This window comes from Stenella coeruleoalba (assembly GCF_951394435.1).
Source record: "Stenella coeruleoalba genome assembly, chromosome: 14".
NCBI classification, from domain to species: domain Eukaryota; kingdom Metazoa; phylum Chordata; class Mammalia; order Artiodactyla; family Delphinidae; genus Stenella; species Stenella coeruleoalba.
The window spans coordinates 86578522-86605271 of NC_137160.1; the positions used below are offsets into that span (position 1 = coordinate 86578522).

The 26750-nt window shown below is 43.0% G+C and overlaps 1 protein-coding gene across 3 annotated transcripts in view; it reads left to right on the forward strand.

The window, feature by feature from the left end:
• GLT1D1 (glycosyltransferase 1 domain containing 1) overlaps positions 1-26750 on the forward strand; it is a 100543-nt gene that overhangs the window by 38321 nt on the left and 35472 nt on the right. For all 3 annotated transcript variants that reach the window (XM_079941950.1, XM_079941952.1, XM_079941951.1), the window contains 4 exons: positions 9832-9868; positions 12159-12215; positions 21869-21964; positions 22589-22638. In XM_079941950.1, coding sequence (XP_079798076.1) covers positions 9832-9868; positions 12159-12215; positions 21869-21964; positions 22589-22638 — 240 coding nt within the window. The remainder of the gene's footprint in view (positions 1-9831; positions 9869-12158; positions 12216-21868; positions 21965-22588; positions 22639-26750) is intronic.

Here is a 26750-nt window from a genome sequence, read left to right on the forward strand (position 1 = left end):
CCTTTATCAGGCTCAGCGGCAGGAGAGAGCAGGCAGCAGTGCGTGAGCAGGCTGCAAGCTTCTGCCTGTGTGCTGTTTGCTACTGTCTGTGGGCCAGAGCAAGTCAAGCACGGAGCTATAGCCTCTTCCTCCTTATGGGGCGATCTTCAGCGTGGCCTTAAAAAGCAGGGGTGCAGGGAGGGAGCCGTTGATTAGGTCCATTTTAATAATCCGCCGCACTTAGTGCTTATCCCTCGAGATTGTAACACCTATTTATCGATTGATTTAGTTTCGGCGGCGTTGGGTCTTCGCTGCTGCGCATGGGCTTTCTCTAGTTGCGGCGAGCGGGGGCTACTCTTCCTTGCGGTGCACGGGCTTCTCATTGCGGTGGCTTCTCTTGTTGGAGAGCGCAGGCTCTAGGCGCACGGCCTTCAGTAGTTGTGGCACGTGGGTTCAGTAGTTGTGGTTCGCGGGCTCTAGAGCACAGGCTCCGTAGTTGAGGTGCACGGGCTTAGTTGCTCTGCAACATGTGGGATCTTCCCGGACCAGGGCTCGAACCAGTGTCCCCTGCATTGGCAGGCGGATTCTTAACCACTGCGCCACCAGGAACGCCCCTGTAACACCTCTTTCCTTCACTTTTCGCACCGTGTGGCTGTGAGTTCTTTGAGGACAGGGACAAGGTATGGTTCACCCCTGTATCCCTAGAGGGTAACGTACCACCTCACGTTCAATAAATTCTTGTCCGATTGACTTGGCCAGGAAGGGATCCTTCTTTACAACTTTTTATTACAGAGATGTCCAAGCATATACAAAAATAGCAAGAATAGTAGGGTGAGCTCCTATGCGTCCACCACCCAGCTTACCATTCTCCAATCCTTTTTTTCTTTTTTGGCCGCGCCGCATGGCTTGCGGGATCTTAGTTCGGGGACCGGGGATGGAACCTGGGCCACGGCAGTGACAGCGCCAAGCCTAACCACTGGACCGCCAGGGAACTCCCTCCAATCCTTATTTATTTGACTCTCACCCACTGCCCCACCACTCCTGCACACACACACACACACACACACACACACACACACACACACACACACACACTTTTTCTTCTGGAATGTTTTTTTAAAAAGCACAACCACCATGCTCTTTTACCTGCACGGGATATAGATTTTTTTTTTTTACCACAAGCCCCATGTTATGGATCCATTTCTGTGCGGGAAGACCATAGCATGTGAGGAAGAAATAAAGAAGGGCTCAGGGATATTAACATTTTTATGAATATATTTTGGAAGAACTCGAGGAAAGGAGTATAGATGTGGAGAGGAGGAGGAACAGGGTCTTTGAGCTGCAGACACATTGAATTAGAGACGAGTATTGGACTCGGGGATGAGTATCCAGAATGTAGCTCACAGTGTGGGGCTGTCGTCAGAAAGGGGTGCAGCTGCAGGTCCAGATGTGGAAGTCATCAGTGTCGAGGTGATACGCGATCAGTGATTATTCTTAGACGGGACTAACTTTTATTTTATTTTTTATTTTTTGGCTGCGTTGGGTCTTTGTTGCTGTGCACGGGCTTTCTCTAGTTGCGGCGAGCGGGGGCTACTCTTTGTTGCTGTGCGTGGGCTTCTCATTGCGGTGGCTTCTCTTGTTGTGGAGTGCGGGCTCTAGGCATGCGGGCTTCAGTAGTTGCAGCACGTGGGCTCAGTGGTTGTGGCTCGCGGGCTCTAGAGTGCGGGCTCAGTAGTTGTGGCTCATGGGCTCTAGAGCACAGGCTCAGTAGTTGTGGTGCACGGGCTTAGTTGCTCTGCGGCATGTGGGATCTTCCCGGACCAGGGCTTGAACCTGTGTCCCCTGCATTGGCAGGCAGATTCCTAACCACTGCGCCACCAGGGAAGCCTGGGATTAACTTTTCGATGTAACGATGAGAAAACTGCGTTAAATGCATAGACCAGTTACGTTTTGGGCAGGCTTGCTAGCAGTGGTGAGAATATCCAGCAGTGTCCTGTCAAAAGATCTTTTTTTCTTTTTTTTTTTTTTTGGCTGCGCCGCGTGGCAGGTGGGATTTCAATTCCCTGACCAGGGATTGAACCCAGGCCCTCAGCAGTGAGAGCGCAGAGTCCTAACCACTGACTGCCGGGGAACTCCTGGAAGGATCATCTTACATGTCAAGATTAAGTTGACCATTTGCCTGTCACCCAGGAGGTCAGCCACACCAAATCTACCCTCATCCTAGGTTAGCTGTCTTTGTTTTCCGACAGATGCTTTTCCAAATATAATAACAAGGCATTTGAAGAAAGAAATGGAGAAGTCGGCAAAAATTGTTTTGTCTTGGATGATGATGTCACAGGCAGCATCAAGAAAGCTCGTAAAAGAAAGGATGAATTTGTTTTTATTGTTTAAAGTGGTGGAGGTTAGTTATTAAATTCGAATGTGAACCTGTTTTTTAATACCGCTTTAGTACTTTTTTTTTGGTGGATGATTTTTCAATAAAGTTCAGCTCAATACCTTTATTTGATTAGTTTTTGCAAATGAAAACTGTGTAGAAACAATATAAAGGTTCATTGTTAAGCCACATCTATGTAATGCTTTGAGATGGATTTTTGTGGAGAGACTACTGGTAGTTACGTGTTCGGAACAGTGACGCAGTTTTTGAGTAGTTAAGTTTCATGCTGCATTATTGAACTGCCACCTTTTGTTTTTAATTTTCTCCTTTATTTTGGTGAGCAGGCTTGGCTCAGGTCCAAACTTAGTTAACCTTACGTAATTATTATCAAACCAGAATCAAATTCCAATTATCCCAGATTAGAAAGATTTATGGTCTTTTCTTCTTACTGCTTTTGTGGTTTCATGTAGAGTCTGTATAGATAAATATAGTTTTGAGCATAAAATCCGGCCTAAAACTTGTTATTTTCTCAAACTTCATTTTTATAAAAACACAGGCTCACTCTTGATGCCAGTACTGTTAATAGAAATACAATGCACCCTACGAAGATGAGCCCTGGATGTAATTTACAATTTTCTGAGAGTCCCATTTTTAAAAGTCAGTGGAAACAAGGAAGATCAGTTTTAATAATCTGTTTTACTGAATCCACCTCCCTGAGTTAGCCAGCCTGCAAAGGACAAGGGTAAGGGTGCTCTCCCCAAACCTGCCCTCACTTTTGACACCAAGGGCAAGTTCAGGGGATCCCCATCACCACCCTCAAGTTTGAGAAAGGGCTTGAAGGACTCAGAACTCACGAAGAGTTACACTCGCTGTTATGGTTTATTACTGGGAAAGGATAAGACTAAAATCCGCCAAAGGAAGAGACGCCGGGGCTGGTCCTCCATCGCCCTCTCCCTGGGCAGTCAGGACATTTTACCCCCTGGCTGTTGGTCTATGACCATCTCAACGCCCCGTTATTGATCTGAGACGTATGTACGGGGTTTGCCAACCCGGGAAGCTCACTGCGTTTGGTGCCCAGAGTTTATTCTGGGGCTTCATTGCATAGACTTGACTGATGGATTGTTTGCACACAGGGTTGAATCCAGTCTTCAGGCAGATTGATACCACTGGGCCCAAAGTGCCCAATTTCCATCACATGGCTGGTCTTTCCGGCATGGCCAGCCCCTACCTAAGACTGTTAGCTGTGGCTGGCCTCACCCTAGAGAAATACATGCCCCTTAGGAATCACATAGATTATTTCCTAGAAGCCCAGGGCAAAAGCCAGACCACCTCTTGGCCAAGGCCAAGTTCCTAACTGCACACCTACTGTATCCAAAATCTTATTATTTCAACACATGAGCAACATAAAAATGACTAAGGTGCTATTTCACATTTTTTGGGTACTCAGTCTTTGAAATTGAGTGTGCATGTTACTTTCAGGAGGCACATTTCCATCCAGACCAGCTCCGCTTCAAGGGCTCAGTAGCCTCACGTGCCCAGGGCTGCAGCATTGGACAGTGCAACATACCACAGATATGCACGTGGGGAGCACCCTGATTCAAGCTTTCCAAAACATATGCTCCGATCTGGTCGTGGAGAAACATTAACAGGAAGGAGTGAAGGGAGGGTATATTTTGCAAGCTGTGGGTTAATTTCAGCCCTCTGACAAAGCTAGGATGCTCCTTTAGAAACATTATTTTGGGACCTACTGTATAGCACAGGGAACTATCTCAATGTTTTGTAATAGCCTAAAAGGGAAAAGAATCTGGAAAAACAATAGATAGGTATGTATGTACACCTGAAAGTAACACAACGCTGCAAATCAACTATACTTCAATTTTTTTAAAAAAAGGCACAATGAGGGGAAAAACAAAGAAACATTATTTTGGAGGCTGTGTTGATGAGCACCCTTCTGCCTCTGGCTGACTTCACACAAATTAGTTTGATTGGAGTTCGATAAAGAGAGTTTTATTTTATCTCTTTTAATTTGAAGTGCCTTTGTTTGGGCCCGTTGTTTTTGTTTTTGTTTTTGTTTTTTTTTTGCGGTACGCGGGCCTCTCACTGTTGTGGCCTCTCCTGTTGCGGAGCACAGGCTCCGGACGCGCAGGCTCAGCGGCCATGGCTCACGGGCCCAGCCACTCCGCGGCATGTGGGATCTTCCCGGACCGGGGCACGAACCCGTGTCCCCTGCATCGGCAGGCGGACTCTCAACCACTGCGCCACCAGGGAAGCCCCGGCGTTGTTATTTTTATAGTGTTGTTTGTATCAGCCTTACTTTGATGTTGTACCTACTTTGTAAGGGTCGCTGTCCCGGGGGCTTTGTACTGGCGTCCGCCTGCTACCTAGTTAGTACTCATTGTCCAAGTTCAACATCGGCCGTGTTTTGGGACAGTGCTCCTCTGTCGGTCTGTGATATTATAACCTTGATTTCGTGTTTTTGGGAATTAGATTCACTGCACATGTCTAACTGTGATATATGCATTGTGCAAATTTAAAACTAGTCTAAGTAGCATTTTGATTCTTGCTACAGTGTGTAATAGACATTCAGAATACAAGTTTGGGCACTTCTAATTCTAGTCTGGGTTTAGAATACTTTCTCTAAATTCACCAGACTTTTACCAAGAAATGTAACTATTTCACCGATATAATTAAAAGCAAATTAGGTATCCACATATCTTAATTGAAGGCTTTTCTCTCTGCAGAAACAATGATTGTGGTTTAATTTGTCTCCACTGGGTTCAAAACCCCACAGGTTTGTGTAAAGTTTAACTGCACTGTTCACATGCTTTTTCTAAAAAAAAGTACTCAGCTAAGAGGACTTTCTCTAAATTCAAATATTTATTTAGGAACTATTTAAAAAAATCTTGAGCATGAGCAAATACTGTTTGACACAGTTATCGAATTCAGAAAAAGCAGAGTGATTACCAACATGGCACATGGATACACTTTGTTGAGGTTAGTGCTGAGCTAAGCTTCCTGGTATTGTTACTTTTCAGTGATTTTTTTTTTTAATTTGGAAACTTTGAGTCCCTACCTTCTGGGGCCTAATTCATCTACCCTGCCTTGGCACTCCTTAAAGAAAAGTAACTTTCTGGAAGCAGTTAGGCAATACCTAAAGAGTAATTTTACTTTCACTGTGTACATATACTCATCACAGTTCTTTTGGAAATTGAAATACAGAAAGCAAGACAGATCTCATTGGCTGTCATTTGCCCGTTCATGGCACAGGGGAGCTCAAAAGGCTGATGTAGGTGTTAGTTCTTTTCTAATCTGAATGAGCTGCCTCTCGCCTAATTGCTGAATTATGCTGTCCTTTGAATTACTGTTACTTCTCCTTCTTCCTGCATGGCCCATCGCTTCGTATTTGATCATCTCCAAAAATCACGTTGACAGCACAGGAGCTACACAGACCACATCTTTTATTATAGTTTCTATTGTAATGTGAACTTAGAAACATTCACCCCTCTGTTTCATCTTTGGAAACCCTAGTTTGTGTGCTGGCCCTCCCCACAAATATCCTGTAAGGAAAACTCCAGGGATTGGTCATATCTTAGGAAGCTAACCATTTTTAATAACTTCTATTAAGATTGGCTTCCCTCAGAGATTTCTTGATAGAACTGCACGTGTCCTTTGCATTTTTTTCCCCCATGTGAGATCCCTGGGAATTGAAAAGTTTTAAAGGAACTCAAAGGATGGAAAACTCATCAATTTCAGAGCACAGATTCTGAGTTAACGTTTCCCATGACCTGGGGCACAAGCTTTTGGGATGATCAGAAGCGTCGCTCTAATTCATCAGATTGCAAAGGCAGAGAACAGTAGGGGAAGCTTTTGAATAAAATCAGCAATGATTCCATGTTATTTGCTCCGTAGATTTAACTGTATTTTACTTTTTAATCTTCCTGGGAACTTTCTTGCTGGCATTCCTATTTCTTGAGTTGCTGGGCTAGATTACGTGTTACACATTCATCCTTTGATTTTGCCCAGGGTTGTTTGAGTTTCATCTTTATTTATAGCCTGTTTCATGTCAGATCCCATAAAACTGGATCCCAATTCGGTTCTCAGACGTCCTCCCCATCTCATCTGTGGATTTTTTCCTTTTCTTGAAAAATCTTTCCTTGTCTGGTTCAGTTGCAGGAATTTAGTGACAAGGTTGTTCCCCCCTCCTTTTTATTTTGAACATTACTATTATTAATTTGCCACGCCACGTGGCTTGTGGGATCTTGGTTTCCCCGACCAGGGATTGAACCTGGGCCCTGACAGTGAAAGCACTGAATCTTAACCACTGGACCGCCAGGGAATTCCCTGAACATTATTTTCTTTCCTTACTTAAAAACAATTTCTAAGGGAAAAGAGAAGAGGGAGAAAAGAAGAGACCCGTGTCCCCTGAAAAATGCCCAATTTCTGTGTTTTGTGATGTATTTTGAAAGCTATACACTTACAGGCCATGATTTCTTCTAAGTAATTTGTAGCTGTTTTTAAATGACTTTTAACAAAGCCATCATCAGAAGTTGTAAAATAATATTTTTGTCACCTGTAGAGGATGAAATTGTGCATAGATTTTAAAAGTAATATTTACTGTGGTTTCCATTTGGTGGAAAGCTTAATTTCAGAAGGTTATATTAATAAAAGAATGGGAAATCTTTTTGTTGTTGCTGGCTGTCTGGTGGTCCATCATAAAAAGGCATAACTGAGCATCTGGGTCTGTTACAAAGTCACATGTGTTTATAGGGCACTGACTTTTTATATTTAGTAGTGGGTCAAATTAAGTAATGTTTTCTCATAGACTTTAAAAATGGAGGAAAAATGGAGAATCTTCCCTCTCCACCCTTCCGACACACACACACACACACACGTCTTCTTTTTCATTTTATGCATCAATGAGCTGATCTTCCAAGGGAAATGATATATATAAGGACTTCAACTCATGTTATTTCAAGGCAAGTGAAACAACAATAAATATTGAGCAAAGAAAGCAAATTTGTATTTAGACCATTTTAATATAGAAAATGATTTTCAAAATCAATGTAAGCCAATTGGCTTTTGCCAGATCGCTTTTCTTACAATGATTAAAAATAACTCAGATGCAGATTTCCTTTATACTGTCCCTCTATTTTCTTGATTTGCTCGGATAAGATCTTCAAATCCCATTTATGACATGTTTTAAAAGTCTGTATTGGACTTGATACTTACTTGTTTTGGGGGGGGAGTTCAATAGATTTGGGGGAAATAATCCTCAGAGATAGGTAAGATCAGCAGATAAACCCAGACATTTCCATATAGAGTCAACTTATTCTGTTTATAGAGTTGAGATACCCTTTTAATTAATTAATTTTTGTTTGTGCCCAAAGGAACTTTCTTGAGAGGAGCATTTGGCGTTTACATATTTCTAATTGCACGGCACAGTTCTAATGAAAATAGTAGTAAGGCTGTAATCTCCATTTTGCCTGACAGTCATGAATTGAATTTATATAGAATTATAGTGAATCTGTTTTTGTCAAACACTCGTGTTACCTTTAAAGTTAAAATGCTGTCCGGGTATATTTTTGACAGTGCTTCAATATCCTTCTTATGGACATTTTTTGAGCCAATGTTGTAGGCTTAGGTCTGGTTAAAGAAGAGGCACTCTTAGCCTGCGCCCTATTCCAGTACAATTTTCTTCAGTTTTCTAGTGAAATTATAATTTAACAAAAAGGAATCTTTTAGGGCTCTGAGCTAAACTCTGATTTCAAATGGCTGCTATTAACCGTTTTTTTTTTCCATTAAGGTTAATATCTTTTTTAACTAGTAGAGAAGAGATTTTTGAAGCTCTTTTTTTGCAGGCTTGCTATTTTAAGGGCATTTTAAAAGGGGCTGCATCCTGCTATGTGGCGTATGGAGGAGGATACTCAAGACTTTTAGAGGTCTCAGGTACCTCTGATGGATAAATATAAAATGTAATGCTAAGGTCAAAAGCAAAACCAAACCAAGACTTGTGTCTCTGTACCAACTTCTTTATTTTTTTTTTTTTGGCCGTGCCGTGCACGGCATGTGGGATTTTAGTTCCCCGACCAGGGATCGAACCTGCACCCCCTTCATTGGAAGCCTGGAGTCTTAACCACTGCACCGCCAGGGAGGTCCCTCTGTACCAACTTCCATTCAGCTGTCCTAGGATGGCCAGATGCTGCCTCTCCCAGAACCTTCCCATCCACCAGGTGGAGGGCAGGGTAACTCCCTCTTCTCCCCATTGATCGTCTCTCCCTTGTCGGGACTGCCTCACCTTTAGTTTGTTTCCCAAAACATAAAGCTGATTTGAGGATGAAGGTCAGAGTGGGTCAGCAGACCACATGCAATTCGCAGGATCCCGGTCACCTGGAGGACCACCAGAGCCCTTCACACACGTTTAGGTAGAGAGAGCACGAAGATGCAACTTCTGTGATGGCCACTCTTTACCTAGTTTAGTCGTTTCATGCATGGAGCTGACATTCAGGCCACATGGTAGAAAGATGCACCTTTTTAGACTTTATCACCAGAATGACCATATCTTTGATCACTTACGAGAAACAGCCCTCTGCCCCTACTTGACCCTGCTGCCCTTTAAAGCGGATTTCTCACTCTGCTCCCGTAACATCCACCTTTGGGTCTAAACCTGATTTTAAAAATATCTATGTCACTGTTTCAAAACGAGCTTGAGAAATGGATTCTTTTTCTTTCTAGTAGTTTTATGAAGTTCCGCCAGAAAACACCACCAGGGATAGTACGTATGCATCTGGGGACACATATCTAAATCAGTCATGCAAGTGTCACGGTGTCCCTTGATGTCAAAGAGGCTTTGGGGGAGGTCCTTACAGGGTCCCTGAGACCAGTCCATTCACATCCTGGAAGAATCTGACCCCTGGTGCCTGTTCTCTTGTTTCCCAACATACTGGGTACCCCTCCTCCATCCCCATCTCCATCTCCCCCTCCATCCCCATCTCCTCCTCTGTCTTCATCTTCTTCTCCTCCCTCCTCCCCCTCCTCCTTTCTTCTCCAAAGGTGGGGAGTGTACTCTCTCTATTCAAGGGTTTGTATCCACAAACCACATTTCCCAAAACGTCTGCCTTCAACCTCAGCTCCTGATACGCACCTGATGGGCTGTATCCCTGGCATGTTCTCTGTCTGAGCTTCATCGCTTTTCTACTAACATAGTAACTATAAGTTGGTAATATTGCATTATGCCTGATTTAAGGGACCTCTTTGTACTTCTTCCCTTAGATAAGCTGTGTTTTTAACGGGCAAACCCCCATTAAAAGCAGAGGTAACTCTTTGCTCTGATAAAGTAGCTAGTCTGTGAGTGGCTGTGTAGATGATTCTTTGTGATGTTTTCCAACAGGATATTTTTATGGCCTTCATTTTCTCTCTAAGCAGCAATGGGAATGGACTAGCAAACTTACTTTTTTTTCTTTCTCCCCTCTTTTCAAAAGCCACATGCCAAGGATAAGATCTATGTCCAGAGTCAAGGTAAGAAATTTTAAATATATGTATATTTGAAAAAAAATGAGTCTTGTATCTTGTAGAGATACCTACTGAAATGAAAGAACATGATGTCTGGGATTTACTTGAAAATAGTAGAATGGGCACACTTTTATTATTTTTAACATTAAGATAAAAATAAGTACTTTATAAAAGAATAATTTAAAATGTTAGAAGAATGGATAAAGAAGATGTGGCACATATATACAGTGGAACATTACTCAGCCGTTAAAAAGAATGAAGTAATGCCATTTGCAGCAACATGCATGGACCTAGAGATTGTCATACTGAGTGAAGTCAGGCAGAGAAAGAGAAATATCGTATGATATGTGGAATCTAAAAAGAAACGATACAAATGAACTTATTTACAAAGCAGAAACAGACTCACAGACTTAGAGAACAAACTTATGGTTACCAGAGGGGAAGGGTGGGAGCAAGGGATAGTTAGGGAGTTTGGGATTGACATGTACACACTGCTATATTTAAAATAGATAAACAACAAGGACCTACTGTATAGCACAGGGAGCTCTGCTCAATATTCTGTAACAACCTAAATGGGAAAAGAATTTGAAAAAGAGTAGATACATGTATATGTAAAACTGAATCAGTTTGCTGTACACCTGAAACTATCACTACATTGTTTTGTTTTTTAATAAATTTATTTATTTACTCATTTTTGGCTGCGTTGGGTCTTCGTTGCTGTGTGCAGGCTTTCTCTAGTTGCAGCAAACGGGGGCTCCTTTTTGTTGAGAACGGGGGCTTCTCATTGCGGTGGCTTCTCTTGTTGCGGAGCACGGGCTCTAGGCACGTGGGCTCAGTAGTTGTGGCTCTTGGGCTCTAGAATGCAGGCTCAGTAGTTGTGGTGCACGGGCTTAGTTGCTCTGCGGCATGTGGGATCTTCCCGGACCAGGGCTCGAACCTGTGTCCCCTGCCTTGGCAGGCGATTCTTAACCACTGCGCCACCAGGGAAGAACCACTGACGCGCAAAATAGAGATCAGGGAAACAGTAACTCCAGAGAACATGTGGCTGATTCTGAGCTTAGGTTTGAACCCGTGCTGAGCCCAGGGTCACGCGAACAAGTCCACCTTATAAACATCACATTATCAAGGCTCTAGTGGTTTCAGGGATACTTTTAGCAGCAGAATCACTCATCAAATGAACTCTTTCTTGGAGCCCCCATTTAAAAAACGATGCACTGACTCAGTATGCATAAAAGGGGTGTGTAAGTGTCAGGGCAGGCCTGGGGTTGGACCTTCCATTCCTCTGCCACAGCCCCTCGTTTATAGCCACGGAAGACGTTGGTGCTGCAGGAAAAACATGGGCTTTGATGCAGCGCGTGGGTTTGGACGCAGCCTCTGACACCTAACATTTTGTATCCCGATTAACCGCGATGAATCTCGGTTTCCAGCCGGATAAACTAGAGGACTCAACCTGCTTAACGGGGATTAAGGGTTTCCAGGACCGGGTGGAACACATCCACTCACAGTCTGTGCTGGGGCAGGCGTGGAGTGGACTTTACTACAAACTTTACTAAGTGTAGTCTGTATTAGTCAATGTGAATGGCCAGCTTACAAGTGCCTTGGAGAGGCGGTTCGACGACTTAATTTACATTCCATAAAATTTCACATCTTTTCTGCTCTCGAGATAATCTGTTAAATGTTGCCTCTGGATTTTTGAAATCTTAAAATGTTCGTTTTTTCAGAGAACTTTAAACTGAAAGCTGGCTGAGAAACTGACACAGATAGCAGGAAATTATGTATGATTTAGAAGGTTGAGATGAGGAATTTTAAATACAGACATAATTTCTGTGTAATTTCTTCTGGGGTTTAGTTGGGAATGTTTGGGATACCTGTCACCTATATGCATTTTTTAGGAACTCAAGCTTTCTGTGACCTAGAGACAGTTTGGCCCAGGAATGGATGGTGGGGTTGAAAGTGATGGATCTTTTCTCCTTGGGAACTGTGGGCGAATTTTATTTTATTTTTGTTTTTGGCCTCACTACGTGGCATGCGGTATCTTACTTCCCCAACCTGGGATCGAACCCGTGCCCTCGGCAGTGAAAGCACAGAGCCCTAACCACTGGACTGCCAGGGAAGTCCCATGTGGGCTCATTTTAAACCTCACAGGCTTGGAGAGATTCATGGGAATTCAGCAAAGCCCTCAGAACTTTAGTTCTTTATAAGAACCGAGTATGACGGCTATTTGAATGTCAACACAAAATAACTGGTTATGTCTCAACCACATGAACTTTCTTTTGTTCTCTTTCCTTTGACCCAGGAATTGCAACAGTGCCGAACACCACCTTTAACTGGAACACCTTCCTTCAGCGTTCAGGTAAGAGATGAAATCTTCTGGTAGGATTTTGACTCTAGTGCATCTCGCCAGCTTGCGTCAGTTCCTTGCTAGGTTCACATGGTTTTGAAGAAGAGGCTGCCAGGGTCAAAGAAATGGACTCTTTGGGTAGAACAAAGGAGGGAGCAAGGCATGATTAGAACAAACTTGGTTTCTCCCCGTTTGCCGAGGTGTCGTCAGTGGTCCCATCCCAGTGAGGATGGGGGTGCAGCTGAGACGCAGGAGGACGCGTAGTGCCAGCCTCTGCGACGCTGCTCTTCGGACAAACCTCCCAAACACCTAGTGTCTTGTGACGTTTGTCCTTATTAAGGATGCCATCCTCCTGTGTTCATTCGGTGTTACGTTATTAGCTACACACATAAGAAGTGACTCTTGTGGGACTTCCTGGCGGCCCAGTGGTTAAGGCTTGGCGCTATCACCGATGGGGCCAGCTTCGATCCCTGGTCGGGGAACTACGATCTTGCAAGCCGCGTGGCGTGGCCAAAAATTTTAAAAAAAAGTGACCATTGTAAGACGGAGATCAGATTAAGAAACAAACTTTTAAACCACTTGAAATCTCAGCACCAAAAAGGAACTGCTATTAGTGTTTTGATATATCTTTCTCAACAATTTTACATATATATATTAATGCTTTTCATGCATCAATATATAATATTAAATTATAGCTGTATTAACCTATTATATATTTTTGTCTTTTAAAATCATGTAAATATATAAATATGTGATATTTGTATATTTATTGTAAATGCATAATATGTATGATACCTATATTATTTATATTATATATAGATTATATATAAATTATATATAATTAGGTGTGACTTTATACTTTATGTTTAAATAATACATATGTATAAATAATCATGTATATGATTTTTAAAAGACAAAAGCAGAGTCAAACTGTACTTACTGCTCTAACCTGCTTTATTTATTCATTATGTTAGTAACAATATGAGCTAACTTATTCTTTTTTAAAAATCTCTAAACTAAAGTAAAATTTACGTGGCGTGAAGTACAGACTTCTAGGGTAAGATTAGATGAGTCCTGACAAATGTATAAATACCCTAATCCAGACAGATCACCTTCCCACTGCTCAAGAAAGTTCCCTCTTGTGCTTTTCCATATTTAATTCCCATCCCTCTGTAAGGGACCCCATTCCAATCTCTATCACCATCGATTCGTTCTACCAGTTCTTGAACTTCATCTGAGTGGAATCATACAGTAAGTACTTTTTGCGTCTGGCATCTTTTTTGCTCAACGTCATGTTTTTGAGATCCATGCATATTGTGTGTCTCCGTAGCTCCTCCTTTTTTATTACCGGGTCCTGTTCCATTGTATGGATGTGTCCCACATTGTTTCTCTGTTCTCCTGTTGATGGACTTTTGAATTGTTTTCCATTTTTACGTACTATAAATAAAACTGCTCTCTCTCCACATTCTTGTGCAAGGATTCTGGTGAATAGCTTGAGTGTAGGGTGGACCCATGCTTAACTTTAGAAAAGAACAGCCGAACAGTTTTCCAAAGTGTTGTACCATTTTACATTTCCACAGACATCGATGAGAGACCTAGTTACGGTACATCCTTGCCGACAATTGGTGTGGACAGTCTATTTAATTGTAGTTGTCCTAGGGGATCATGAAATGGTATTTGATTGGTGTTGGGCATTTATGTATCGATATCTTCCTTGGTGAGGTGTCTAGCCAGGCCTTTTGCCCAAATGTTTTAGTGTGTTGTCTTTTAATTCTTGGTCTGCAGGAGGGTTTTGTGCTTTTTTTTTCCCCCTGGGTAGAAGCTTTTTGTCAGATACACATATTGTGAATGTTTTCTTCCATCCTCTGGTTTACCTTTCCGTGTTCTTAACTATGTCTTTTGAAGAGCAGAGGTTTTAAATTTTGTTGAAGTCTAGCTTATCAGTTTTTTCTTTAACAGTTAGTCCTTTTGGGTCCTGCCTAAGAAATCTTTGCCTACCCTAAGGTCGAAAAGATATTTTCCTTGTTTTTTCCTCCACAAGTTTAAGCTTTTCCATTAAGATTGTAATCCATCTGAAATTAAATTTTGTGTGTGATATTAGGAGGTAGGGATCGAAATTCATTTTTTTTCTGTAAATTGCAGTATCATTGAAAATGTTTTTCAATGAATCGCTCTGGTTCCTTTGCTGAGAGTCAGTTTACTGTGTGTGTTCCTTTGTGTCTGTATAAATCTACCTTTATGCCAGTATCATGCTGTCTTGTTGTAGATTTATGGTACGTGTAGAAATGAGATAGGGTTAGCCTATGACTTTGTTTCAGAATTGTTTTAGCTCTTCTAGGTTTTTTGCATCTCCATATACAAAATTTAGAATCATCTTGTCAATTTCTATAAAATCTTGTTGCATTGAATCCACAGATCGTTTTAGAGCGAATCGCTGTCTTAACAATAATTTGTCTTAAGATCTCTGAACATGATGTATCTTTCCATTTGCTTGGGTCTTACTTATCTTCATAATGATTTGTACAGGTCTTTCATGTCTTTTAAAAATATTCTTAAGGATTTTATTATTTTTGATGTGCTATAAAGGTTTCCTTTTTTTCTTTTTTTTTTTCTGTGGTATGTGGGCCTCTCACTGTTGTGGCCTCTCCCGTTGCGGAGCGCAGGCTCAGCAGCCATGGCTTATGGGCCCAGCCGCTCCGTGGCATGTGGGATCTTCCCGAACTGGGGCACGAACCCGTGTCCCCTGCATCGGCAGGCAGACTCTCAACCACTGTGCCACCGGGGAAGCCCTAAAGGTTTTCTTTTTAATTTCAGTTTTGAATTTTAGTTGTTGCTAGTATATAGAGATACACTTGATTTTTGTAATACATTGGCATTATACCTTGAAATATAAATTTATTGGTTCTAATTACATCATGTTTTTAACTCCTTTATTGTATTTAAAATTCTATAAATGTATCCAAACAATCCTTTTGGTTGGGAATTTAGATTTTTTTTAAAACTTTTTGATATGCAGGGATGAAAGTGCTAGGATTTTCATCTTCATATGTTTGCCCAACTGTTTTCTTAGGAGCAATTCCTAAAAATAGAATTGCTGGGTTAGATTATGCACTTAACCAGAGCGTTCACACATCTTACGTGATGTGTAAGTGTGTCAGCTTGGAAAGGTGACATCAGGGTGCGCGTCCATCAGTGAAGCTGGGAGGGTACCATTTTCTCTACGTGTGGTACCACTGTGTTTTCTGTGCATGGCATGACCCAAGCATAAAAACGCTGTTTAAGCAAAATTTTATTGTATTGTACAATGTCTTGAAGTGTAAAAACTTCAGTTGTCCACAGATGAAGCCCATAAGTTTATGCTATTTGTGATTATAACTGCCTTGCAGGCTGATCAGCCCTGTAATTCTGGTAAAGGTACTAGAACAGCTAAAATTATCTCAGCAAATACAATGTGAGGCCTGAGAAGTCATCTCTTTTAACCTGAAATTCTTCTCTCTAAAGACGACAACGCAGGGGGACGACTGGGGGGAGTTGAGGTTGCAGGTCCTGCTGTAAATGTCAGAGAAGAGAGTGAAAATGCAAAATTAGCACCCTGCCCTCAGCAGACAGGAGGACACCCCAGGCCTGTTTATACTCCGAAAACTTCAGACAAAACCTCCAACACGTACTCTGTGTCAGCGTTCGCATCCCTTGAAAAGAAGAAATTTCCAAACATTTGATTAGAAATAGTTTTCCAAGTGCTTGACATCAATCTCAGCAAGAATGACAGAACTCCTGTCAGCATTACAAATGAACCCACACCATCCAATTGCTTTATCACGTCAGGAAGTGTAAGCCGTTATTCAGAACCAGGAGGCCCATTTTAAATGGCCTGTTGTGGGCTTCCCTGGTGGCGCAGTGGTTGAGAGTCCGCCTGCCGATGCAGGGGACACGGGTTCGTGCCCCGGTCCGGGAAGATCCCACATGCCGTGGAGCGGCTGGGCCCGTGAGCCATGGCCGCTGAGCCTGTGTGTCCGGAGCCTGTGCTCCCCAACAGGAGAGGCCACAACAGTGAGAGGCCCGCGTACCGCAAAAAAAAAAAAAAAAAAGGCCTGTTGTAAGGTTATTCCATCTTCTGTATATCAGAGGTCACTGTTGTGGTGTAACTAAGATTCATAATTTCCAAAAGGAGAGTGATTTGTCATCAAGGTCTGTACCCTGATGGTTGCTTGTTTCACCAGTCTTACTGTTGAGTGATTAACGGAACAGCCAGGACATTTAAAATACTCCGCAGACAACATCCCCTCTTGGGAACCTTGGCTTCACTTCACTCTTAATGTGTGCGATCAGAAGCTGTAAATACATTCAGAATATATAGGCTCAGGGAGGCTCCGGCGGGGACTGCGGGAGCTGACTGCTGGAGGATGGCTTAAGCGTTAAGGTGGAGAATTCAGCGGCGTCTCAGGGTTTTATGATCAGGTGTCTGTTCTCATTTGTACAGTCATTCATCTTTGTCAACTTTCAGACTCCAGAGGTAGACCATCTTTCTCACCCATCCTCTATCTCACCCTGGCCACTGGAGCATTCTAAACCTATGATTGTGTTTTGTCACTTCCACTCTGGGCTGAGACAGTGAAAACAGAAGTGACAGTGAACTTGATGCAGACCGTTAGTGAGCAAATCCTCACCCTCTGGATTCCTATGAATTGTTAACCTTGAAATCGAGGGGAGTGGGTTGGGAAGGGCCTCACTGAACACTGAATATTAATAGGCGGGTAGCGGATTAGTCCCCAGGGTTTATAGTCACCTTCTTAAATATCTGATGTCAATTTCGGGGTTTATTCCCCTTTAAGGTATGTCTCGGGTTTGCTGAGAACGTTCAGTTATATCTCTAAGCCCAAGCTAACAAATTAACTAAGTCTCCTTAGTTTAAAACATGAAATCAGTTGTATGCCAACCAGATTCCATGATCAAACAGGTCAACTAGGAACAAATAAAGAATAACATAGATGAAAGGCACTAAGTGGCATTGTTGTAATTTTTCACGCGATGTTCTCATTAGCTCTTCTGATCCGAAGGTATGTGTTAGACATCAAGTTAGTTATCTGGTCTTTGTGTTTTCAGGTACGTCTTAAATGTTGTTATGATTCAGTGATGCAGGAATTTTGCTTTTAAATGCCAGTAACTAATGCATCTAGAGTAATGGTGCCTCTCAGGCCATCAAATCCCGAAACTGTGAAAGCTTAAACTTGACCCGGACACACCTTCTTGGTTTTTATTTTCATTTTATTTCTATTTTCACTGTTTATTTAATTTTCTCTCTTTCTTCTTTAAAACTCTATTTGTATTTCTATATGGAAACTCTCATATGCAAAACTCAAATGGTCATATTTTCCTTCCTCAGGCTGTTCCTAGGAAAACTCACTTGTTTTTTGTTTTTTGTTTGTTTTTTGCGGTACGTGGGCCTCTCACTGTTGTGGCCTCTCCCGTTGCGGAGCACAGGCTTCGGACGCGCAGGTTCAGCGGCCATGGCTCACGGGCCCAGCCGCTCCGCGGCATGTGGGATCTTTCCAGACCAGGGCACGAACCCACGTCCCCTGCATCGGCAGGCGGAATCTCAACCACTGCGCCACCAGGGAAGCCCTCTCACTTGTTTCTTCACATGGAAAATTCATGTCATTAGATCCCTGTGTGCGTTCACAGCCCCCAAATGAGATTTTTCAGCTAAAAGTCACTAAGTGTAATCAACAGAAGTTCTTGAATTCTCTTCTTATAATCACGCGTGAAAAAAACAAAAATGACAGAGCTGCTGGAATAGCAAACGGCAAAGAAAGTAGCTTAGACGTGGATCGGGTTTCTATTCTAGAACCAGCGGATGGATGAGTCACTTAGAGGACTTGGGAGCGTCGTGCTTAGTCTGTTGGGACCGCTAGGGTGCCAGACCATGAAATCAACACGTTTCGTTTTGTAGATAAAAATACCGTTCTCCAGGAAATGGTAATATCGGAAAGACACGGAAATGGTTGCATTTGTAAGGGATGAGTTCCAGCCTTGACTTCTGCGAATCCCAGATGTGAGAGGAAAAGTAAAGAGAAGAAAAATAAGCTTGGGGTTAAAATGAGGAAATGAAATCCACTAAAAAAAGTAGGTAGGTACCTGCCTCACCTCCAAACCTCTAGAGGCCAGTACGTTTTAGTTCTTTTTTAAAATCTGAGAATGAACACGGTACCTTTCCCTAAAGTTGGCCAAGGCCCTGGGAGAAGCTGAAATGGAATTACTTAGAGTTGACGCATCCATGAGGTCGGGCCTGAGACCTTGGTTGTTTGATCAGGATTTTTGCACTGCATTTCCTGAAAACGATATTGGTGTATGGGAAAAGTGCATGTAAGCTCTCAAACCCAAATGTTGTCTCTGCATTTAATTTAAAAAAAATTTTTTTTAAATCCTAGAATAAGACAAAGCCTTAAATCCTAGAATAAGACAAAGAATAAGACAAAGTTCTTTGTTTGATCCTATTCTAATATAGGTTTCTAAATTCCCATGACATTTGATCTCCTGCCCAGGAAGAAGAGGGGGAAAGAGGCAAGAGAAGATGGGATTTAACTCCGTCTACTTCTAGGGTCTGGTAGGTTGGGGGGGATCTCAAAATCATTTAGTGAACTGGGCAGCAGCGCTTTAAAGAAGAGAATAGAAAATATCAGAGCGCCTGTATGCAATACATCTAAATGATTCTTTGAAACTGCACCGTGTCTGTGTGTCTACGTATAAACACATATTTCACGTGTACAGGGTTGCAGTACAGTGTGTACGTCTCACTGTAAGTCAGAGTCAGCACGTTGTGAAGATCAGTGTTGTACATTATGCATTATTGTCTCTCGAGCTTGGCTTTCCTAGGGATCCTGGGGTACGTAGAGGGCCACGTTTCTCCAGCTTTACCTCACCAGAAGGCCAGCGGGTCTTCCGAACCTGCTGTTCTGAGTAGCTAACACGTGTCAGATCGAAGTCAAGCAACAAAGTAGGTTTCCAACATCTACACTTGCCACAAAGCAAAAAGAAAGAATGAGATGCAGCCTTTTTACCGAGACATCACATCGGTTCTTAAAATAGGGCTTTCTTTGGGTGCCGTCTCTGGATGCCGTCTTTGTGTTTGTTTTGTTTTTGTATTTACTTTTTTTCAATGTGGTAATACAGGTTCTTTGATTTCCCCCTCTTTTTGGTACTTCCATGGTTCTCCTTCCGCCTTCCTTTTTTTCACTCCTTTTGTATAGTTGAATGGATATTCCATGTACTTACATGATGATGATGATGTAAGGGATGCTGTGTCCTTCTCACTGTATCACACCTGGAGACACATAACATCACCTTCTTCCATTACTGGTGATTTTTAAAAAAATGTATCAACTCTGTGTGTGTGTGTGTGTAAATAAAGTCATGTGCGCTGGGTTAAGGTTTCTTCCCTTAGTTAAGCGGGTGTCTTTCTCGGTTTCCCCATGTCCAGGTGTTATATTTCCTTTGTAATCAATAAGTTACTTTTGAGAAGGCACTTGTAATTTCTGTCCTCATCAAACTTCCCCTCACCAGTTTTAGCATTCATTGATGGTTCTTGCCTAACTCTGTGGGTTTGGGCTGTTTTTCACACCTGACCTTCCTTTCCTTAATGGTATTCTTCAATTTGTATCATTTTTTAAAATTTATTTATTTTTTATTATTTTTATTTTTATTTTATTTCTTTATGGCCACACCACTCAGCACACAGGATCCTAGTTACCTGACCAGGGTTTGAACCTGTGCCCCCTGCAGTGGAAGCGTGGAGTCCTAACCACTGGACTGCCAGGGAAGTCCCCTACATCATTCACTAAAGAGAAGAGTTTGTCTCCTGACCCCAGACTCAAATGCCTGACCTCAGATTCTTCTGATCTCAAATTCAAATTCTGGACATAACCTCTAGCTTAAACTTTTGGTCAAAGAAGTATTCATGAAGGTCTGTATTTCTAAGGTTAGTTTTAAAACTGAAAATACAGGAAAAATATATAACCAAAAAAACTCAACATATCTCAATGAAATTGTCAACAGTCAATTCAGAGACTGTAATAACGGTTTAAGGTTTTTCTAAGAGGACATCTGAATCTTAACACTTCAGTAAAGACTTTCTCCAGTGCTGGTTATGTATTATTATTATTATTATTAGCTTTTGTGATTGTGTGAGAGTGCTGTCAATATATCTTATTACATTCGTTCTAATTATATTACTACTCAAGACTAAAAGCACAGAGGGAATGAAATTATTTGCATTAAGAATGGGATGGGGCTTCCCTGGTGGCACAGTGGTTGAGAGTCCGCCTGCCGATGCAGGGGACATGGGGGGTTCGTGCCCCGGTCCGGGAAGATCCCACGTGCCACGGAGCGGCTGGGCCCGTGAGCCATGGCCGCTGAGCCTGCGCGTCCGGAGCCTGTGCTCCTCAACGGGAGAGGCCACAACAGTGAGAGGCCCGCACCGCAAAAAAAAAAAAAAAAAAAAGAATGGGATGAATGAATGAAAACCTTCTTCTTGCATGATTTTATGTCCAATTACATATGTTTGGAAATGGTGAAGTTTTAGGCTAGCTTGGGTTAATATTAATAATTTCTTTTTCTTTAATGAAATTTTATAAAGAAGGCAGGGTGGCTTCTTTTCTTTTCTTTTTGTGGGGGTCCATGCCATGCGGCTTGTGGGATCACAGTTCCCGACCAGGGATTGAACCCAGGCCGTGGCAGTGAGAGCGCCGAGTCTTAACCACTAGACCACCGGGGAACGTTCCCAGTATTTCTGTTGACGGCATGCTCTGCCGAACAAACGTCCTCAACAAATGGTGACTTAAAACAACCACCATGGATTTTCTCATGATTTTGCGGATTGGCGGTTTGGACTTCGGTCATCCCTGCTCCCACTGTGTGTGCTGGGCTCACTTGTAAGTTGGGCTGAGGCCTGACGGGTCCTGCATGGGTGGTTGGGTCTCTCCTAAGGAGGCAGGCAGGCCTGACTGGAAGGCAGCAGCATCCCAGTGGGTGGGGACGCTGCACACCAGGCTTCCCACGGCCAAGACTTAGAAGTCACTCCCGCTCTGTTATTGATACCAGTCACCAGGTCAGCCCAGCGTCTAAGGGTGGGGAAATGGGTTCCACCTCTTGCTGGGAGGGACCACAAAGAGTGTGGTCACCTGCAACTCGCCTTACACGACAACTTTCAATGTAACAAACCTAAACCTCTTATTTCATGTATCTGTGGGCACGTATACATTACGCGTGTGTCCCTATATATAGACATATACGAACTCAAGAGGACATTCCTATATAAACCATCTTTCTAGTTTCCTAAAGAAAAGATTCTTCCTAACTGGAATTGCATGGAAATATTTTCTAGGACCTGTGGCTGACATTTCAGTAATAACTGAGGCAGTTCTTATCACCTCATCCTTCTGCACTGCAGCAAAATACCTTTACTTTATTAGGCCAAGTTCAGCTCAGGTTGATTCACCAGGAGGAACGGTTAGTTCATGCAGTGAAATGAAGATAAAATTTAGGCGTGGGAGCAGTTGCCTGGGAGGTCAGAGCCCAGCAGCCTCTGAGCTGTGTCTGCGGGGACATGGTCACCGGGTCATCGATTCAAGTCCTCTTCGTTGAAAATACCCTGAACTCTTCTGTTGCAGAGATTAACCAAAGTGCTGACAGTCTACACGTGTTTCTCCTGATCTGTGGACTCCGACAGGTGAAAGACCCTCTCTATCTGGTGGATGCATTCTCAGGTATGTGTTCTCAGGGGACCCTTCGCCTGCGGAATTCCACTGGGGTCCCTGTCTTCACATGTCTCTCCTTAGGACTTTGAGTTTTCTCATTTTTTTTCCCATGAGCAGAACTGTTTCTAGATTGTCACTTTAGAAACAACCAGAAAAATAACCTCGCTCTGTAGTCATTTCAGTTGTTTCCTACTTCCCTGTGCCCTCAGCTTCTGAGGAAATCATAAAACATAGCCAATAATGATAAGTCTAAAATAATTTTATCTGGCAATATTTTACACATGCCAATTTGTATGATACATTTGGAGTTTTGTTGCGTTGCTTAGTTAATCTATAGACGCTTCAGTGTATTCTAAAATCCATACTGAATTGTGATGGCGTATCCATCCTAATTACCTAATAAATTAGATCTCTGAATAATGTGCAACGTGCTAGAAAAAAATATTTTCCTTAAAACCATAAAATGTCACATACTTACATTTAAAATAATTATAAGTTGACTAATATGAATGAAAGCAAAATGATATGAAATAATTTATATTGTAGCATAATTAATATTAAACTGATTTATGTTTTCAGCTGTGACTTAAAACCGTTTTAAAAGTCTTTTTTTTTTCTTTTTTTCTCCCCAAGAGTGGCATCAAGAGGAGCCCAGCGTTTACATGGTTATCGTTGGCCCTGAAGTAAGTTGATCTGCCGTAAGCATTGATCTCCTCTCTGTTTTCCTCTTTATTCTTCTTATGCATTTTCTAAAATTAGTTTCTGTTACTTTTCTAACCCAAAGTTTCTTGCTTTCTTAAGTAAATAAAGTCTGTTTGCCTTTTTAACAATGAACACCAGACCAAGGTTAAAGATTATGAGGCTTTGTAAGTCTTCACAATTAACTTATCGCTACAAAGGGTAAGAAATTCTTACGGGAATACAGAGGAGTCATATGAAGAAAGTCCATGTAAGTCGGTGTATAAGACAAACGTTCCATGTGGTCCAGATCATCTTTGAAACTTCCTGGAAGTGCTCACCTGACAAACACAGAGCTGTTCCTTCACCCGAGCACCGGATTAAGCCATTGACTTGCATTCAGGAGCCCAGTGGGGTGGAAAAGCACAAGAAATACAGTCTGCACTGGGGCATGTCCTTGCCTGTCAGTGGCCGTTGTCCGGGGAACAGAGACCAGTGGCGGGGCTTGGAGGTGCTGCCTGTCTCTCCCCGGGACTCGGGATATCCCCTCTCCCCTCCGGCAGATCCGGAGCAAGCATGTGCTCTGTTCCAGAGTCAATTCTAAGCGCTCAGGACGCAGAGAATCTGGGTGGTGACACACTGGTCATCTCATAAAAGTGAACGCTGATTTGCTCCAAGCAGTTTGGAAAATAAAGTACGCATCCCGCCAGGTGGGATGTAACACTGCAGTAGCAAGGCTTCTCTTCTCTTCGTGGGGCTTCTGTGCCAGGGCTGCACAGTGCATCCCCTGCGCCCTAGGACGACTCACGCTTCCTTTCCCTTTTGCCCAGCCGGATGGCCGAGTCTTTGCACGTTAAATGCCTGCATGACCTCCCTGTTCTGTTCTGTAATTCCTCCTGTCGTGGTTTCCTAGTTCCCTAGGGACCCACCGAGCATGCAGTGGGTGGCAAGCTTTTCTTTAGGATACTAAAGACCTTTGGAAATACTACATGTACCTCGAAAAAGGCCCTCTAGCCTAAAAACATAGCAAGGGCTAGAATCTGTGTAGCCACATGGGTTGTCACGTGGAAGATGAATCACCCCATCATCCATGTTCCTTGTTGGTATAACAGACGCTCACACACACAGGCACGCACATACCCAGGCCTGCACGCACATACCCACATCCATCACACGCTCAGGGCCAGCCTTTTGATGGGTAACAAGATAATCCCTAGTGCACTAATGAATGCATGTTGAATAATGAATGTTAGGTCCCATAGTGTCAAGGTTGTTACTATTATTATTATTTTAATTCTCTTTCCATCCTGCTGTTCGAAGAGCATGATGGACTGAAGAAGTTTTAGCTTGATGCTAAATTCCTTGCTAACCAAGAGAGAAGGCCTGAGGTTAGAGCCACGGCAACAACAGTTATCCTGAAAGAATTCAGTCATGTGGCTTTGCTTTCCATTGTTTTTACGTTTATGGTTTTGTTCTGCTTACGGTGTGTGATACTGGCTTTCCAACGCTTGAAAATTTCCTTTAAAAATGAATTGATGTCACAAAAAGTAGTAAATAAGCAATAGTACAGCTGGGGCACAGATGTGACAAATTGTGACAGTTCGCAAAAAGCCGAAGTTTGGGAAACAGTTTTTTTCGAGAATCGATCGGTGTGCCCAGTGGAAGAAACACCACAAGAACAACGCTTGGTGGAGAAAAACGTTCGCAAACATCGGGGTAATGTTGATCTGATTTCTCTGTTTGACTTTTTCTGTCGTGTTTCCTTTTAAGGAAACCTAGAGGGAGGTGGCAAACTTCGAAGCACTAGTTTAGCACTAAATATGTGCCAGAAACCCTTTTGCAGCGACATAAAGACCAAGGCAGCATTTGAGCTGATACAGAGGTCAGAGAAGAGGGAGTGACCGGGACATGTGGTGCTTTCCTGCATTTATTAAGCATCTTCATCTTTAACTCAGTTGCCTACAGGTGAAGGATGCCATTTGTTTCATACAGGCTTCCTAAGTCAGAGTCCTTTAGAAGAAACACTGTTGTATTGTTTTTTACATTAAACAATTAGGAAGGCTTTTCGCTTCTCAGGACAAAGATATTTATTCTGCCACGTGTTTTTGGAACATACAACTTTCCCTCTAACTTTAGTTTGCCCAATTTTAAAAGAGCAGTGAGTGTAAAAATTGTGTCTCCTCCTAATTTCACTGCAGGGAAACTTGTCCCTCAGGCTCCAGGTTGGGAGGCGGTAGGGGAGGGTGGAGACTGTGGCCAACTGTGGAATGAATGGTGGGCGGGGCAGGATTCAGCCACAGCAGGGTTTGCCTTCAAAGATGCAGGCTCCCTTGTCAGCCTTGCAAGAGAAGCCACCATCCAGAGGCCTTTTTCTTCCTCTCTTTTGAAAAAATGCCCGTGTGTGTGAAATGTCTTATTTTTAACTGCTGGGAACTAATTAGACAAACTCACTTATGCTTGTTCATGCGTGCGCACACAGACACACACACACACACACACACACACTGTCTCTCTCTCTCTCTCTCTCTCTGTTTGCCTTGTTGGCCCTACAAAATGCATCTCTGTATTTTCTCTTTTGTAACTTCCAGAGGGAGGCAATTCTAAGTGGTTTTGAGCAAAGGCTGTCATGACTTTGCCTATTAAGGATCAGGGAGCAGAGGGTGACATGAGCTGGGCGGGGCAAAGCAGATTTGCAGGGACCGTGGAAAGACGTGTCTTGGGAAGCTTAAGTGCTTCCACAATTCCAGGGGCCCCTCCTCTCTTTTTCCAAACTAGTCTAATAAATCTCTGATATACCTGAGGACAGGATGCTTACTGGGCAAATGTGGGTCTGGGACTAGTCTTGTAGAATGCGCCCCCCCACCCAAGGCCCCCGTGCGCCCGTTCTGAAGCTGCATCTTCAGCCACCGAGCTGGTTTGCTTGGGTGGAGTGGGAACACAGAGCAACAGGGAATGAACGAGAGGAAGAGGAGCCGTGAAAGGGAGCTGTTGAGTGAAGGGTGGTGAAGAGTTATGATCTGAGAGCTGCTAGCCCTTAAGTTCATTGCCATGAATTAGTAACAGTTCACAAGCACTTCTTCCACAAGGCACTCCACTCTCTATAATTAAAAGCCCTCAAGGAAACGGAGAAAGGCATCCTTGGGTTGCAAGTTTACTGCTTAGCAAAACCAGCCGTAAGCACCTGGCCCTGTGCAGGCAGGCACACTCAGCCCAGAGCTTTACTGAGATTTGCTCAGTAAAGCGTGTGCACACACACACACACACACACACACACACACACACACCCCAGAAACAAGCTTTATTAAACAATACTCTTGCTTCATGTATTTCACACACTCTGTTATTTTAAAACACCTGTTCTATGTCTCTGCTTTGCTATTCCATGTCATTAAAACAAAGGTTATTTTTATTCCAAAATTGATTTCATGATGTGCTCCCTGATCTGAAGTTTGGACAACACTGACTTGGGCCATGCTTGATGGTGTGTGTGTGCGTGTGTGTGTGTGTGTGTGTGTGTGTGTGTGTGTGTGTGTTTCTCTCCATCCACTACACATATTCCCTCTTGAAAGCCAGTGCATTGGCTGCTTCCTCAGTGAAAGATGCCCTCCCCAAATCTCGGGCTGGCTCAGATGTGCTTCTGACCCAAGCTCTCCCCCACTAGCATTATAAGATTTCCAAGCATCTGTCAGTTTTCAGCGTCAAGAATTCAATTTAACATCACTTTTTCTATTTTTTTTTTTTTTATGAAAGCTTCTTTATTATTTTTGCTGTGTTGGGTCTTCGTTTCTGTGTGAGGGCTTTCTCTAGTTGCGGCGAGCGGGGGCCACTCTTCATCGCGGTGCGCGGGCCTCTCTCTTGTTGCGGGGCACAGGCTCCAGACGTGCAGGCTCAGTAGTTGTTTGTGGCTCACAGGCTCTAGAGCGCAGGCTCAGTAGTTGTGGCGCACGGGCCTAGTTGCTCCGCGGCATGTGGGATCTTCCCAGACCAGGGCTCGAACCCGTGTCGCCTGCATTGGCCCGTGGAGTCTCAACCACTGCGCCACCAGGGAAGTCCCCAACATCACTTTTGAATTCAGATGTAGGAGGAGACTAAAAGGATTTTACATTTGACATTGAAT